The following is a 17,246-nucleotide window of genomic DNA, read 5'->3' on the forward strand; positions in this document are numbered from 1 at the left end:
CCTCAGTCCTTTGGATTAAACATAAGCCTTGTACATGCTAGGCAAGCCTACCTGAGTCCCACCCCCATTCCTTTTGATATTTATTTACCCACGTATTTATGTACTCAGTGTATGTGTGTGACAGCCCAAGTGTGTAGAGCTGAGGAAAATTTGCAGGAGTCTGTCCTCTCCTCCTACCATGTGTTGTTTCAGGGACAAAACTCAGGTATGGGAGCCAGCACCTTTACCTGCTGAGCCACCACGGACATCAGAATGTGTTCCCACTTTTTCTGTCTACATCTTGACACCTTACTCTGCTTGGGAATCCAATGGCCTCTGCACACACTGAGGGAGAGAGGAGAGAGATAAGTATGGTGTGGTGCATGTATGGTAGTTGTACCAGGATGGTTTTACAGAGACAGATTAGACACAGGTGAAGACAGAACAAGCCAGAGGATGAGAAAGAGCCAGAAGCTTAGGACATACTGCCAAGGTTAGTATGAGACCAAGCAGAGCAAATCCATCAGCAGGAAGAAGGGGATTCAGTCAGTCACCCTGGAAGATTAGTGTAGGGAGGCTTGCAGCTGTCTGTTAGAACAGAGAAAACAAGGCTGTGGGTTCAGTTCAAGGGGTATGGCTCTCAGGCTCTCATCTCAACCCTTCATCTGAGGAAATAAAGTGACATTGACATTTATTTACATGTTTTTATTTACATTTATTTACATACAGCAAGGACAGGATAGGGACTTGGGATTCACTAGTGGCAGGGCAGGCAGCCCTGAAGCAATCAAGGGTCAAGACTGCTGGAATTTGTCCTGTCCTGGGTGGGACTGTGGTCCTTGCGGACATCTGGACTGAAGTATCCCTGGCTGCTGGTGAGGGTGCCCTGTGCCTCTTCCCAGACTTCCTGGTTCGTCAAAGCTGCCTCTTTACTGGCCTGGGAGGAAAGTTCCACCACCTGGCTGACAAGTCTGTGGACAGAGAAAGAGAAGAGACAATTTTGCCTGCAGCCAAAACTCTAATGGAGACCTTAGAAAAACAATTAAAAAACCTGTGTGTGTATGTGTGTGCGTGTACATGCGCGTACGTGTGCGTGTGTATGCACGTGTATGCATGTATGTTGCATAAAACACACAGCTTCCTGTGGATGTCAAAGGACAACTGACAGGAGACTGTTCTCTCTCTAGGTCAGTCCTAGAGACTGAACTCAGAATTTATTCTCAACCCGATTTCAGGATTTATTTTCAACCCTAAGTGTATTTGGAAGTGAGCAAGAGTTGTAAGGCAGGGTAGATTTTTTTTTTTTTTTTTCCGGAGCTGGGAACCGAACCCAGGGCCTCGCGGTTGCTAGGCAAGCGCTCTACCACTGAGCTAAATCCCCAACCCCAAGATTTTTTTGAATTGACTGCAAACTTGGTGGGCATGTGTGTGTCCATGTTGCTGGGACAGATCCAGGATATTGTACACGCTGCGTAAGTAACATGCTGAGTTTCTCCATTTCCATCCCTCCCTCTTTTTACTTCTTGAGGAATCTCAATTTCCTCAAGCTGAGCTTGAACTGATGATCCTTCTGCCTCAGCCCTTCATGTAGCTGAGATGGCAGGCCTTTGCTGTCAGGCCTAGCAAGCAAGAGTTCTGTATAAAGTCTCTCCATAAAGCAAGGAGCAGCCAACCTTGAATGCTTACCTTCATTCTGCCCCGGACTCCTGGGTATCTGGGACCTCAGTGGCAAGCCTTCCACACCCTCAACAGTGGGCAAAGTTTACATGAGGAGACCTTGTTGGAGCGAACCCAAGAGGTGAGCCTCAGCCCATCACTACATGGCCATGCCTTCTGTCTATCGTTTTATCCAATGGCCAGGTATCCACAGAGACTTTAACAGGCTCTAGGTGACTGAGGGCATGAGCCACAATGTGGATTTCGGGTGCATCTGCTCTACCACTCAGGACACAGACGGGTAACCTGTGTGCTTGCTAGACAGTGGGAGCAAGACAAAGACCCTGTCTCCCCTGTCCATGTGAGTGGTGGCTGATCTACCCTGTAGGACAGCGTAGGACAGTGGTGGGTGTGGCATACTTCACAGTCCCTGCAGAGTCCTTTAGGACCCATCTACTTGAATGCATTTAGCATTGTGAGAGCAGACAGAGCAAGATTCTCTTGGGTTGAACAAAATGGCTCAGTGGGTGAAGTTGTTTACTGCCAATCCTGCCTCTGACCTCATCTGGACCCCTGGGATACAAATAGTGGAAAGAGGAAAGACTCTTAAAGCTGTCCTTTGCCCTCTACACTCATGCCCTGGCATCATGTATGTGCCCAAATGCCCAAACAGAAAACTGACACACACTTCCCCCCCCCCCACACACACGAAGGCACACAGACAAAATTCCAACCCACAATAGCTGGCTGTGATGGTATATGCCTGGTGTTACAGAACTCAGCAAACTGAAGCAGAAGGATTGCTAAAAGTTCAAAGCCAGACAGAACCAGCCTTCATCTGAGCTACCAACTAGGTAGGGTTCCATCCCTAGTGCCCGGCAGAAAAGAAAGGAGAGGATGGAGGAGCACAACAGAGGGAGGAGTAGGCGGGGTTAGAGAGGGAGGAGTAGGCGGGGTTAGAGAGGGAGGAGTAGGCGGGGTTAGAGAGGGAGGAGCAGGCGGGGTTAGAGAGGGAGGTCAGCCGCACACCTGCAGAGCTCCAGGTCTTTCTCAGCGACCAAGCCCTTCAGTTCCTTCAGCAAACAATTCAGCTGTGCACTGGCCCCAGGCTGCTGCGTGCTGGCCCCCTGCACCTGTGCACTGTCTTCTGGGGAGCAGATGCTCAGATCACCCAGGAGCTGCAGGGTGGTCCTCAGGGCTGGCTCCAGATCATCTGTGGAGACACAGGTCACTTTAGTAGGTCTCTGCTCACCAAAGCGACATTGATTTCTGCTGGGCAGAGGCTGGCGTTGAGGCTGGTGTTGGTGGTAGAGCTGGCTCTTCTCAGAGCTCTCACTGTCTCCAGCAAGTGTCAGTGAAGGACACAAGCTGGAAAGTGAATGCCCAGGCATGGGGTGCACAGGTAACACGTTACACACAGCTGCCCAGCAGGGCTCCCTGTGGGGCAAAGGAGCTGAGGCTCCAGGTTGCTAGCTGCCCTCCTGCTCTCTCTCATACTCTGTTCTTCTACTGGACCCTGTCCTTCCTGGCCCCCATTACAAAGTGCCAAACTCCTGGCACCTGCACCAGCTGTGGGAAAAGTTGATGCTCTGACAAGTGCCCCAAGCCCAGGCCAGCCCCACACATGCAACCAAGCACAGGCCAAGGGGGTGAAAATCCCCATTCCCTGCAGGTGTGCAGTACACACAGCCTGCCCTTCTGTCCTCACCTTGGCAGGCAGTGCAGAGGCCTGTGATGAGTGCAGCAAGACAGCTAGGGAGGGTTTAGTTTATGGAGGATGTCTGAGGTTCCAGGTAAACTCTGTGCCCTTTTTTGGACCCAAGCTCTCAGTTTGTAGCTCAGGATAACCTGGATCTCACAGGCTCCAAGTGTTGAAAGGATAGCTGCAGGCCATTGTAGCTTTTATGGTTTGTTGCGTAGCCCAGGCTGGACTCTAACTACCGAGCTCTAGTGATCCCCTCCTGCCTTAGTCCCCAAGAGCTGCGGTGTCAGTCATACAACTGTGCCCAGTCCCACTCTGCTGCTTTAGAAGAAACTCGAGGGCCCACAGCTTTAGTTATGCTTTGGGGTCCTGAAAGCAACCACTGGACATGAGGGAAGAGAGCAGGAAGCAAACCCTGTACAGCTCAGCCATCCCCGTGAAGTGGGCTGCTCCAGAGACGCACCGAAGTGCATCAGCACTGGTCTACAGTGACTTCCTCACCAACACCCCACCCCACTGGTAGGGCCCAGGATCAGTTCAGGAGCCCCTTTCCCCAGTACCATCCAGCTGTCCTCACAGCAGCCTGCGGACAGAATCTCTTACTCAGTTACCCACTTTCCTACCCGCACTGGTGAGGACATGGGTTCTGGAACCATGCCAGAGCTGAGGCACCTAGGATGTCACATGTGGGTCTTGGGGCTCCTTCCTGCCATGGAGATGCCTACCTAGGAGCTCCTGCCCACTTCCTTCCATGTGGACGGCCTGCATGGACAGCTCGTGCCTCGTGGTGTCCAGGGCTCTGCCCAGTGTCTTGTATTCCTCTTTGAAGCGCTCTAACACAGGCGGAAGAGGGCTCAGCACCTCAGTCTGCAGGTGGGAGGGGACACGGTAGAACATGCTGTGCTCGCCCACACAGACAGGAATGATCTGTGAGATGGACTAGTCCTGCGTATGCTAAGCCCTGCTCTGGCACTGCATGTCTCCAGCCTCACGGACCAGCCTGTCCAGGCATCTGGATCCACTCTGACCTGCCCTGGGTGGGACAGTCACTGTGTTAAGCACCAGGGTGGGATGGCAGCCGATTGGTAGAAAATGTGGCAGACAGGTGTCCACACACAGTATGTCCTAGCTGGTTTTGTGTGTCCGGTTGACGTCAGAAAGGAAGGAGCCAGTTGAGGAAATGCCTCCACAAGATCCAGCTGTAAAGCATTTTTTCAATTACTGATGGGGGAGGGCCCAGCCCACTGTGGGTGGAGCCATCCCTGGGCTGGTGGTCCTGGCTTCTGTAAGAAAGGAGGCCGAGCAAACCATGGGGCACAAGCCAGTAAGCAGGACTCCTTCATGGCCTCTCCATCAGAGCTCCTGCCTTCAGGTTCCTGCCCTGTGTGAGTTCATGACCACCTTCTGTGATGAACAGTGATATGGAAGTGTAAGCCAGACAGACCCTTTCCTCTCAAACGTCCTAATACAGCACCATGCTGACACCAGGAGCCTGAGCAGAGTTGTGAGAGTGCAAATGGTGACACCCCGACTGTCCCTCCCTTGTGTGCCCTGGGTGCTTCAGGAGCATGCTCAGACCCACCTGGGCATCCAGGGCAGCCGCCAGCTCCTGATGTTTCTGTCTGAGAAGCAGCTGACGCCTCAGCTCCAGTGCCTGCCTCTGCAGCCTCTCCTTCTCATGGCACATGGCTGCCAAGTCCTTCTCCGCCTTCTCCTCCAGCAGAGCCAGGTTGTTCTCCACCTGTGGGCACCAGACTGACTCAGGTGGGGTGGGAAGAGGACAGAAGACACACAGGGACACATGAGGCTGAACTATGCTCACCTTCACAGACAGCAGGGTCATCAGCAGCGTCTGCGACTCCATCATGTCCATGGTCTCCTGCAGATCCTGCAGGGGTCCAGCTCTTCAGTTCCCAGAGGACTGGCTGTACCCATGGCAGAACCCCCTCTTCTGTGTACTTTGTAGGTTCAGACAGAACAAGTCTGCTCGGCTAAGATGGAGCCCTGCTCTCATCTTGCCTGGGATAGAATTACGGGTGTCCCTGCTCACTGTGTGGACACACCGACCCGAGCAAGGACTCATGGGTATTATAACCCTGGTCTCCAGCCAGAGGGCCAATTCACTCTGCCCCTGGAGCCCTGTCTGCAGGGAGTGAGACCTGTTTTCTGTCCCCATGCTCACCCGTCTTTTCTTTCGAAGTGTCCTTTTTTGGTCAGGTCTCAAAAGGGATGTGGACTTATCAGTTCCTGCCACTGACCTTTCTAGCTGGGGAGCCTTCCTGGACATGCTTTTGTCTGAAAGAAAGTCCATGTCATTTTATTTTAAAAAGAGTGTTTTCCACTTGGTTTCTGAAGAGGTAGCCCAGGCTGGCCTAAGACTCAATCCTCCTGCCCCAGCACTGCCTGGGGCCTGTACTGCAGTTGCCACCCCACCTGACAGGAGACCAGTCCTGCAGAACAAGCCGAGCTGGGACCACATGGGGACTGGGACCACACGGGGACTCACAATGCCAGGCTTGGTGCGCATGAAAGGTACATGCTGCTCTCACAGAGCGAGTCAACTTAGCAAAAGGGTATCCAAGGTTGGGGACCATCCTAGCAAGCTTCGCCCGAAAATAAAGAAACCACTTACCGTCAATAGCAGAAAGGTCTAGGTCTGGTGGATTCAAGCCATGCCCTTCCAGCATGGTAGACTGCAGGTTGCTTGTCCCCATCACTTTGCTCTCTTCTGTCCAAAAGAATGCCAAGATCAGTTCCACTGGGGAGTGAGGCAGAGGCCCACACCCCTCAGTACTGCTTGAGGCTCCAGGACTGTTTCTTTCAGGTGTGTGCATGCTGGACTCTCATGGATCCTGAGAGCTGTGCGGCTGAGTTGAAACAGTACCTGAGCCATGGCAATGCATGCACACATTTGGATTTGGAGCTGGGCCACTTGCTTGTGATTTTTGGTGGGTGAAGCCACAGCTGTTGGGTGAGACTTTGGTGAACAGGATGCACCTGGCCAGGTCAGCAGTCAGCAGTATCAAAGCTGAGCAGCCAATTTTTATATTTCATTTTCTCATTGCTGGTCGTTGTTCCTCATGCCACAGCACATGGCTGGCCTCAATCTCCTCATGTGGCCAAAGACCCTGAACTGATATTGCCTCCACCTCCTAATTGACACTGGGCTATAATTTCTGCAGAAACCATAAGGCAGCAGCAGGTAGGAGCTCCTGGTCATTCCCTCCCTGCTCTCTGGATCTACAAGTAGTTCTGTGGACATATGGCTGTGCCCTCATACACTCTGCCCCATGATCCCTTAATAAACACTTGAACCTTTCTTTTCTTTTTTTTTTTTCAGAGCTGGGGACTGAACCCAGGGCCTTGCACTTGCTAGGCAAGCGCTCTACCACTGAGCTAAATCCTCAACCCCCACTTGAACCTTTCTTACAGAGAGTCCATGGTGCTCCCCTGACACAATCTATAATCATTGGGAAGCCAGGGACTGTCTGGATCAGACCGGCCTATGAGCCTGATTGTGTGTGGTTGTCTTCATTGCTGTGGGGGATGGGATGCCAGGCAGCCTCTTTCCTGATCCTAGAGTCCCTATACCCAGCCACTTGTCCCCCTCCACAGCCAGGCCCCACCTCTGCTCCTAGGCACTGTGCTGGCCTTCCTTCCCTCGGTGGGGGGCTTCTCTCCTTTGGCTGCTACAGAAACCTGTTATGTGGACAGAAACAGAGAGTGAAGAGGCCAAGCCATCTTCCTGTTGTTCTTTCTCAGAGGTCAGCGGGACACTTAAGTGTTTTGTGTATACATTTTGTTCAGCAGGGGACAGTCACATGCCTCAGACACAGGAAACTAACAGCACATCTACTGGACCTCCTTCAAAACCTGGGTATCTCTTCAGGTCTGTGCTTTGTGGGCCTGAAGACCAACTTCCTGTAGTGTTCCCAGGATGACTCTACACATTCCTACACTGGCATAAGTCCTCAAAGCTTACAAACAGCAACAGGACCACCACAGGAATGGTTCTATGTCGACAGATACCACAGATCAGCAAGCAGAAGCATGGTAGGGTGGTGCTGTGGTTCTCACCCTTCTCCTTCATCACTGGGGCAGGTAACCCTCTGAGGAAGACAAGGAGGCAGCAGGATGGAACAGGAAATCTAAACCCAGTCCTTGCATTAAACACCCAAGCACATTCAGACTGGAGTAGAGAAGTTTGCCAAGAATGAGGGTCACTCTGGGCATCCATCAGCCATGGCCCTGGCTGTCTAGGCCAGCATCAGAGCCAGCAGTCTCCAGGCAGGTGCCAGCCAGGCCTTCAAGGGCAGGAAGAGCATCAACCATGAGCTCTAACCATTAACCAAGAGCATTAACATGAGGTCTGCTTCTTGCCTGCCTGACAGTCAAGCATGTGTCTGCCCTGGCAATGCTCACGCTGCAGGGACTCCTGCTGCATATTGAGATTCTCTCTCTCTCTCTCTCTCTCTCTCTCTCTCTCTCTCTCTCTCTCACACACACACACACACACACACACACACACACACACACACACAACTGTCACCCGTTCAAAGGTTGGCAGCAGAAGGCTCTGTGGGACTCTAAGCCTGTTCAGCCTCATCTGTGAGCCACAGCTTCTGTGTGAGAGTTTGTTTGCAGACAAGGTGGACAGTGACTGAGGAAGGTCCTGGTGTTCATTCCTGGCCTGCATGTGCATGCACACAGACACATGTACACATGCACACACCGAGTACTTCTCATCCCAAACCTGGAATCTGAAAACACTGAATTTCACATCTAGGAGTTCTCCTACTCTACACCTTCACTCAGGAATTAGAGATGAGGCTCTCCAAGAATCCTCAACCAGAGAGAGAATGCCACACTGGCTCAGACCTTTTGAGATCCGTTCTGCCCCAGGAGAAAACAGCAGGTGTTATCATGACAACACAGATACTCAAAACTCCAGCCTGATGCAGGGGCCACCTGCTGGGGTAGGAGAAGGCTGGTATCAGAGCTCTTGAATGGAAACATCACATGTGAACACATGGGGGCGCTGTGGCCATGCCTTCAAGGCATCTTCAGCAGCAGCTTAAATGAACCAGGGATAACTATCTTTGGGAATATGCCTGTAGGGTGATGTAAAAACCCCTTCACTTAGGCTTGCTCTCCAGATGCTGCCCCAGGAACCCTTGAACCCCCACCACTCTTCTCGGAGTACAGTCCAGGCAGAGGCTGAACATAAAACATTCTGATTACAAACTGAGCTTAACAGATAATCCGGAACCTGAAAGCCATAGGCCCACTGCACTGAAGGGGTGAGGTGTCACTGCAGGGACGATCAGGAAGCTGATTTGAGCTCCTCAGGGCACTCCCTGACCTGAATGTGCTTCCTTCTAGGTGAGCACTGCAGCTTTCAGGGTGCTGGAGGACCGTGTGGACAGCAGGAAGAACTGCTAGCCTTCTTATCCACAGTTCAAAGTACCACACAGAACATTCCAGAAGAGAACACTACCTAAGTGGGACCTGTCACAGCATTCTGGGTAGGATGGCAAAATGTTCCATGGCAATTTTGCCTGTGATCCATACCAAATGCCTGCTGTCAATGTCTGTCCCTTAGGAGCTACCTGGGCGAATCCAGGCGATGGTCTTAAAGAAAAGGCTTGGCAAAATAGAGGTCTCAAAAGCAAGAGGACCAGTGAGGAGGTGCAGGGCCGTAGACCATGGAGACTGACATATGCCGATGCTGCACTAACCAGACTCATCGTCCTCACTGTGTCCAGGCCTGGATGTCGCAGAGGCACCTGGCAAAGGGCCCAAAGGTGTCCTCCAGGATTGGACTGTGGCTGCCCATGTGCCCTCCGCCTCACCCACTCACAGTGGCTGTGGGATCAAAGGACTTCATTACCTTCTTTGTTTTCTTGTCATATTGCAGGTACCGGGACTCGACCACTCTTCCTCCTGTAGGAGACACAGTGTTTGTCATAGAACATGACTACTGCACCAGGAAGACCCAGAGTGGGACCAGGACCCTACAATGAAAAGCAGGACAGGCCCTTCATGCTCGATGACAGAAAAAGCACCCAGCCTTCTGCTCCCTGCAGACTGGATCCTTCAGCCTTCCAGGTATGCACAGGGCAGCTCGCACACATAGTAACCTTGAGAGGATACTTAGTGTTTATAAGACGTTTATAGAAGCCTCTGGTATGTGAGTTCCTGGACTATGAGTAAGCATCAAGGCATCAAGTAGGATGAAATACAGAAACATTCTAGAAAGTGAAAGCCAGGGGCCAGTAGGATGGCTCACTGGGTAGAGAGGGCTTGTCACCAAGTCGGATGATCTCAGTTCCATGTGTGCGACCAAGATGGAAAGAGAATTACTCCCAAGCCTTATCTTCTGACCTCAGTCTTGTGCATCATGGCATCACCACCCCCGTCAAGCAAATAAGCGTAATTCTTAAAAAAGGTGCAGGAGAAATGGCTGATCGGTTGAGTGCTTGCTGCTCCTGCAGAGAACCAGAGTTTAGTCCCCAGCGCCAACATGGAGGCTCACAAACATCTGCAGCGCCAGATCTAGGAATCCAAAGGCCTCTCTAAGGCTCACCGCCATCAGTGACATCAGCTCTGGGGATCCGATGACCTCTCTAGTCCCAGAGCAGCTACATGTGTGTGCATAGGCACCTCTCACTCACCATGGAATAAGCCGAATCTTGGATGGGCCCCTCCCTGGGGAGTCTTGTGTGTTCTGGGCTTCAACTCTAGGAAGGCTTGGCCTTGTTTTGCCCACTTTCTTATTCTTTATGCCAGCAGAGGGAAAAAAAAAAAAAAAAAAAGATCCATTCCTGGAACCCTAGACGACACTGCCATTATGTCACTGCTGTGTTGGCATGGATTTGGGGACCTCTCCAAGATCCATCCGAGTCATCTAGAGCTCAGGGAAGGGTGTAGAGGGCCAAGTGAGTTTGCCCAGAGCTTGCAACCAGGAAAAAGCTTGGAAAATGTAGGCCACATGTGGGATTCTGACCCTGGTTCAGTTTAACCCTCTTGAGCCTGCAGCTAAGACAAACAGGCACACTGGCCTAAGTGCTCAGGCCAGATCTCAGAGCCTGTCTGCCAACCGCAGGGCACTCTGATCCCTCCTCTCAGCTGGACCTTGTTCCTCTGCACCTCAGTCACCCAAGCTTCTCAGGAAATAAGGCTACCAGGTTAATACAGCAACAAACTGAAGGCAGGAAGAGCCTTCAGCAGCCCAGTGACAGGGAGGCCAGTGCACAGGGCTCGTGTTCCTGCATGGTTAGTCCTGTGGGAGCCATGAGCCTCATCCCTTCAGAGGTGAGGACGGTTACACCCACAATCTTTCTCTTTCACCGATTCCTGCCTTACCATGGGTGGGACCCTCATGAGACTTAATCAGATGTAGGCCTCCTCAGACACTTTGGCTTCTTTTGGTGGCTGCTAAGCTTGGGCCCTCCGTCCTGGCCCAGTGTAGGACGAGCAAGACCCAACTCTGCCTGGCCTCAGCCATCCCACAACGTGGGCCCTGCTTCACTCCTAGGTGCATTCTTTTCCCACAACTCTCCAGTCCCTCATTCCTAATTCCCTGTGCTGCCTAGGCCCAGCCCTTCAGTCTCTGATGGAGACTGTCTCAGAAGGACAGGAGCCCCTCCCCTGACATACTCTCCTACCCCATGCTGCTGGGCTCTGGCAACTCTGTCCTTGGGTTGACTCAGCTCTACCGACACAGCCTGCTGCTCCCCTGCCCCTGCGACCCACTTCCTAGCTCTGCCTCACACAAACACTCTAAGATCTGTACACTGGTTTCCCGCTCTCCTTGGCTCCCTCTCTGTCCTCCAGAAGCTCTGCTGCTCTCACCACAGCAGGACCCACCAAGACACTGCTCCTGACCCCAGCAGCCACCAGCAGTCCAGGCCATGGGGCTCCCAGCAGCTTTGTGCCCAGGACTCGGGGCTCCTTCCTCCTTCAGTAGTGAGTCCAGGCTGAGACAGGCTGGCCTGCTGCTGGGTCCTTGAAACCGGAGGTCTCAGAGCCTCTGGGCACACTAAGCCCTATCCCTTATTGCTAACGAGCAGCTGCTCTGTCAGAGCAACCTGGGCCTCACTGGCTTTCTGGTGCGACATGCTGCTTCCCCTGCAGGGCTGGGGAAGTCTGCATGCTAGGACTGTGGCTGATGGGTTGCCCAGGCTGGCCTCACATTCCTGGTCTCAGGAGACTCTTCTGACTGAGCCTCCCAAGTGCTGGGATGACAGGTGTGTGCCACCATGCCAGCTAGGAAACTTCAGGTTTGATGAAAGACAGGGATCTGTGGTCCTGGTTACTTCCAGCAGTGGGGACACCAATGTTCTCAGCATTCTGTCATCTTGGACTAACAGTCCAAGAGTTCACACAAACACCATAACATCTCTGCACTGGTTTCCTGTTCACCTTTGGTCCCTGTCTGCAGTCATCTAACAGTGGGAGTCTCCATGAAGATTGTGTCACCCTGAGGATATGGCTATATTAATAAAACCAGGCAGCATGCAAACATAGCAGAGGTTACAAACAAGACTACCAGGCTGGGCCACTGTGTGATAGGAAGCTGCGTTGGCACGGTGAGGGCCCATGGTCCATCCTTGCCATCTTCATAAACAAGCAAACCAACATCTGCTGGGGATGTGGCTCAGCGATTAGGCACTTGCCTAGCACGTGTGAGGGCCTGGGCTCCATCCCTAGGACTAACCCCTCATCCCATATGGTAAACCCACCAGGTCCAGGCATCACTGTCAACCCTGAGAGTTTGAGTTTGATCCTAAGGCCCTCTATGGTACAAGAAGAGAAAAAACTGCCCCAAGTTGTGCTTAGCATGCATGACCCCCACCTTGCCCAGAGTATAATTAAGGACAACATGAGTAAGGGTTTGAAAACCACTCCATGTTCTTTCAGGAAACCTGAATTTGCTTCCTAGCACCCACACCGGGTGGCTCAGCAGATTTCAGGGTAGAAATGGATATGTGGCCCTGTGCCACCAGCACTGTCCAGAGTTGGGAATGCAGCTTCTGAAGAAGAATGCAGGCCTGGCCTCCAGACCTCCACCTGCAAATCCTGTCTTGAGAGCCTGGCAAAAAAGATTAACTCTCTAGAGAACCACTGCAGTCAAATGACACCTCAGTGATGAAAACTATAGTCCCCAAAGGCATGCCACTGAGCAAATAGCCTCAGTCATGCATCTCTGCCCATCACAGTTCCCCTGTTAATAACTCAACCCTTTCATGAAATAGATGGCAATATTTTGAGGCAGGAGGATCAGGAGTTTACTGGCCAACCTGGGCTCTATGAGACTCTCTCCCCGAAATCAGAGCCAGCAAGAAATTCAGCATGTAGCCTCTTTGTAGCCAAGCTCAATGACCCAGTTCAGAGCCTGGGACCCCGCATGGTAGGATAAAGTGATTCCCATGGTTTTTCCTCTCCCTTCAACACTCATGCTTTGGCATGCACACCCCTACAATGAGATCAATGCACATGGAATAACAAGTTAAACAGAAATATTAACAAAAGACAAAGCAGACAGACACTTTTTTAAAGGACCCTGGCAGCCCTCACCTTGTACTTTCCTTCCCTTTGTCTTGGGAACAGCACCTGCACCAGAGGCTGCAGGCTTCCTGCAAGAGAGAGCAGAGAGATATACTGTTCATACAGCTGGAGAGCTGTGCAAAGACCAGAGCCGCCTGCCTCCTTCTGACAGTGGGAGCTCGACCCAAGTGAGGGCTGCTCCCACTAGAGGCTCCACAGGAAGAGTACCACCTTTCTCACACCTTCCTGGAAGTCAAAAGGCAGGCTATGGGCTTCCCTCAATCCTCAGATGTCTCTGTGTGACTCAGAGCTTCTTAAGACAGAGAGAGACCAGAGCTTCCCCTCAAGACAAGATCCCTGTCTTATCTGACAGGTATGCTAACGGCCAGACAGGTGTGAGGGCTTAGGGATGGGGCAGAGGATTTGACAAGGCCATAAGTAGTACAGGGGCTAGGTAGATGATAGAAGGAAAGCAAGAGGAAAGAGACCTGGAACATTCTGGATCTGTTCTTTTAGCTCCAGTCATAGGGATGAGCTGGCAGGGTGGGGTGGGGGACTATGACACAGCCTTCTCTCTGCAAAGGATCAGCTTTCTAGACTGCCTGGTCACTATGACCAGCAACTATTCAACTTGCCATTCTACTACCAAGGCTGACACAACTGGTAGACCATGAAACCTGCTTTAGCCTCCCAAATCCCTGTGGGAAGTGCTGGATTACAGACACTACTGCATCCAGTTTTATGTGGCTTCCGGGGACCTAAACTGTTGTTGGGCTTGTTCAGCAAGCAAATAAATCTCATTTCACAGCTCACAGGTTAAGGGTGTTCGCTGCTCTTGCAGAAGAGCTGAACTCTAGCTCCAGGGAATTCTAACCTCTTCTCGCACCTACAGGTCGAGAGCAGGGCTGGGAGCTGGAGGCTTCTGGTGTTGGGGGGGGGGTGTGGGGGGATCATGGGCATATAGGAGAACATGGGCCCCTGTAATTCTACAAAGTGCAGGTGCACCTGTTGTCCCTCAGGGTGCCTCAGAGCCTGCCCACCACTCACTACCAGGCTTCAGTAACATGGCCCTGTCCTGTCCTGTGAGTCCCCACTCTCCACCCTGCCTTTCAGGGCTGGAAGTCTCAGGTGTAGGGGGCCCCTACGTTAGGCCCCTTCTCTTAGCATTTCAGCATTTTACATTTTATGTAGTTTGCGGTGCTCGTGTGGCATGACATGCACATGGAAGGTAGAGGACAAAACATGTAGTCAGCTCTCTTCTTTCACCGGATGAAACCCATGCATCAAACTGAGGTTATGAGGCTTGGTGGCAAGAGCCTTTACCTGCGGAGCTGTTAAACCCACTTGACCTTCGCTGAGTGTCCTTTGCTGGACACAGTTACATCAGCCTGTGACCCTCATCCTCCAGACTTATGAAACAAAGACACATGGGTGTGAAGCGCTCACAGTGAGCCAGGGCTAAAGGAGAGCGCAGCAAGTAACTCTAGAGGCAACCCTTTAGTCTACGGAAATGTCTGTGCTGGGACTAAAGTCGTGCTGCCTTGTAGGGCCACGTTTTCCCTTAAAAAAAAAAAAAACCGCTGGGTGTTGGTGGCACAGGCCTTTGATCCCACCCAGCCCTTGGGAGGCAGATCTCTGTGCATTCAAGGACAGCCTGGCCTCCATAGCTCCGGGCTAGCTACAAAAGAGAAACACTGTCTCCAAAGGAAAATAAGAGAGAGAAAGTCCACCAAAGTCCACGCGCAACTCCACTTCTGAGCCACATTTGGAACCCTGCTTGCTAGCACACACTTATGGGGCCAGGGCTTCCGGTCTGGAAGGGATTCTGGCAGTCGCTCATAAGATCCCAGTTCTCCAGCTCCGCTGCCTGTGAGCCCAGAATCTGGTTTTTGTCTAACCCTCAGGAGCCCCTAAATTCCGCCCTTCTGCGATCCCAACTCACCCTGCGTCCCGCTCTGAGGCACCCGCCATCTTCCCGCCTTCCACTCAAAGGCAAACGTCTCAGAGTCCCGCCCGCCAAGGGGCAGGGAGTAGTGATGGAAAACGTTGGGTGCTCTCCGAAAGCAGGCCGCGGGGCGGGCTCCAAGCTAGCTACAGTTGGTTTAGCAGAGCCAAGAGTACTGAAAGGAGTGGCTTTAAGATGTCCCTCAGATGCGTGGGCTTCCGGCGCCAGTGTGAGCCGACTAAATAGTGCAGGGGAGGGGCGTGGCTATCATAGTGCCCGCCCCTCTCAGCTGGAGAACTCTGGGCAAGGGGAAAGCTCCAACCATAGTGGGCGTTCGCTGCGCGCCTTCCGGCGGGGCATGACCTCGAGGCGCCCCGCCTCTCCGACGCGCTGGCGCCCGCCCACTCAGCGCCTCCGGAACCCGGAAGTGAGGGCGCACAGGGGAGCGGAGGGCGAGGCTGGTCGCTCCGGGCGGGGGGGCCGCGAGCAGCGGGCGGGCCGGCCGGAGACCGGCGGCGCGCAGCGGTCCAAGTCCAGGTGAGTTCTCGCGGTGGCTCTTCGTGGAGACCCGATCCGGGATTGTGCACCGGGTTGCTGCTGGGGTCCTGGGGCGTGAGGGCAGGATGCGGCCTGGGGGACGCGTGGACGCTGAGGGGGTTGAGATTGGCGGGCTTACCGCGGCTTTGAGCGACGGCTACGGAGAGGACATGGCTAAGGTGGCATCTGGGGGCTCTCAGGAAACGGGGGAGGCCAGGAAGGCGGAGTCGAGGGGCCGTGTTAGGGAACAGGACTTCTGCACTCCCAGTCCGAGCCCTTCAGTGTAGGAGAGGTGCCTGGCGCTCAGAGAGTGGAAAACGGTCTGTGGCAGCCCACTGTTGGGGCTGGAATGTGTAAAACAGTGGGCCTGGAAAGACACGCAAAAACAGTTCCTCAGAGGGCCGGAGGAGGGGAGAGGAGGAGGAAAGGGAGATGACAGGGTGCAGCCTCTAGAGGCTCGCCCCCGCCTTCCCCTCTTGATTCATCTTCTTCCTGACTTCACACCAAGACAGCTGGGTGATCCGCCAGGGCGAGTCCCAGGGCCCTCTGGGTTCCTCTCTCCCTGTCTTGATAGGCACATAACTTTCTGCTCAAAAAAGGAGTAGCTGGACTCTAGGGGAGGTGGAACTGGGGGGGGGGTGGGTTATGACACCTCGAACTGTGTGTTTCAGAAGAAAGGGAGCCGTGTATGGTGGAAGGCACTCTCTAAAGAGAGTCGCATCCTTGTATCCCCCAGTGATGGCTGAGAGCTCAGCCTCCTCATGGAGGCACAGCTGCCAGCGAACCCTTCCTTCTTTTTCTTGGGACCCTTAGGACCAAGGCTTTCTAGGGAGACCTATTGTGCCTCTTTGACTCACTTTCCAGCACTTTGCAGCCCCTCGGGTTATCCTTTGTTGGATATTGTCTAGTCTTTGCTACTTCAGTGTCTTAAGGTGTCCAGGAATGGCTGGAGGTGGCATGAGCAACTATACGGCTGTTGTCACTGGCCTGTCAGCTCCTGCAGCCTGGAACTGCCTGGTTTTGATTGGCATCACTTTCTCCCCCCCCCCCCTTGCCCTCATTGCCAGTATTCCCTGTCTGCTGTGTACTTGCTGAAAGGAGGCCAGGTTTAGAGCTCCATTTGGTACAGGGATCTGGATATAAAGGAAGCCTCGGAGACATGACTGCCCCATTCACTTCCAGAATGTTCTAGAAGAAAGCTTTCAGCTTAGCTTGCTCAAGAGCCCATGGTGCAAGTCATGCTTGGAATATCAGAGACTTCTTGGTCCTGAGACCCCAGGAAGGACATGAACTTTCCTATGCATGACCACATTCTTTCTCCTGTTTACTTGGAGTTGTGACTCACTGGGGGTCTCCTGGAAGAAGCAAGCACCTTGTTTGGGGTCTGGGCTGGGGCAAGACTGTGCCTATTTCTCTTTTGGAGTGGCCTGTGTCAGCCTTTTTCCAGAGCTAACCCTGCTTATTAACTTTCATGTCTCTGGTACACACCCTTTGGTTTTATGCAGCGCTGACTTTCTGTCTCTTCTTGGCCTGCAAATGCTGGGGATGGAACTTAGAGTCTTGTGCATGCTTACTGGGTAAGGGTTCCATCATGGAGTCACAGCTCCATTTGGGTGTCCAGGATGCTATCCGCATGAAGCGCAGTGCTCTGGCTTTGACCTCCTACTTAGATAAAGCCCTCTCCCAAGTTTAACTGGTACCTTGTGGGTCAGGTGGGACTTAGGACTGCAGGACTTGACTCCCTTCCTGACAAGAGACCATGAACTTGTGGCTTCCCTTTCCTTATCTCTCTGGAGTAGCATGTGGTGAATGGGTCCAGAATCTAACCAAGCAAGAGCTGGCTGTGCCAAGGGGGTTGGCTGCCTCCCGAGAGCAGAG

General features: G+C 52.9%; 2 protein-coding genes across 35 annotated transcripts in view; one reads left to right on the plus strand and one right to left on the minus strand.

Annotated features, from left to right (window-relative positions):
* Positions 1-653: 653 nt before the first annotated feature.
* Positions 654-15,154, minus strand: Haus8 (HAUS augmin-like complex, subunit 8). Of its 11 annotated transcripts, none has more exons than XM_063275147.1 (13): positions 14,829-15,061; positions 12,917-12,975; positions 10,012-10,115; positions 9,228-9,280; positions 8,216-8,305; positions 6,964-7,036; positions 5,970-6,065; positions 5,520-5,632; positions 5,160-5,225; positions 4,920-5,078; positions 4,063-4,204; positions 2,665-2,848; positions 670-950 (listed from the first exon to the last, which is right to left on the minus strand). In XM_063275147.1, the coding sequence occupies exons 7-13, from the start codon at positions 6,049-6,051 to the stop codon at positions 767-769; spliced, it is 930 nt and encodes a 309-aa protein (XP_063131217.1). In that variant the 5' UTR covers positions 6,052-6,065; positions 6,964-7,036; positions 8,216-8,305; positions 9,228-9,280; positions 10,012-10,115; positions 12,917-12,975; positions 14,829-15,061; the 3' UTR covers positions 670-766. The 11 variants fall into 11 exon arrangements, with proteins under 11 accessions (NP_001020142.2, XP_063131217.1, XP_063131216.1 ...); XM_063275146.1 differs by having other exon boundaries at positions 8,216-8,308; XM_039094283.2 differs by lacking the exon at positions 10,012-10,115 and having other exon boundaries at positions 14,829-15,154.
* A 60-nt stretch (positions 15,155-15,214) lies between these two features.
* Myo9b (myosin IXb) overlaps positions 15,215-17,246 on the plus strand; it is an 84,727-nt gene continuing 82,695 nt past the window's right edge. For 15 of the 24 annotated variants that reach the window (XM_063275071.1, XM_063275091.1, XM_063275076.1 and 12 more), the window contains exon 1: positions 15,215-15,368. The gene's annotated coding sequence lies outside the window, so the exon portion shown is untranslated. 24 annotated transcript variants of the gene reach the window in all.

This window comes from Rattus norvegicus, chromosome 16 (genome assembly GCF_036323735.1).
Source record: "Rattus norvegicus strain BN/NHsdMcwi chromosome 16, GRCr8, whole genome shotgun sequence".
NCBI classification, from domain to species: domain Eukaryota; kingdom Metazoa; phylum Chordata; class Mammalia; order Rodentia; family Muridae; genus Rattus; species Rattus norvegicus.

Excerpts from the sequence above, each read along its gene's own strand:
- Haus8 (XM_008771074.4), bottom strand. The coding sequence starts at position 14,857 with ATGGCGGGTGCCTCAGAGCGGGACGCAGG. Across the intron at positions 9,281-12,916 it reads AAAGGGAAGGAAAGTACAAG|GAGGAAGAGTGGTCGAGTCC; the intron begins GTGAGGGCTGCC and ends TGTCTCCTACAG. Across the intron at positions 7,037-8,215 it reads GGCAGAACGGATCTCAAAAG|GTTTCTGTAGCAGCCAAAGG; the intron begins GTCTGAGCCAGT and ends TCCACATAACAG.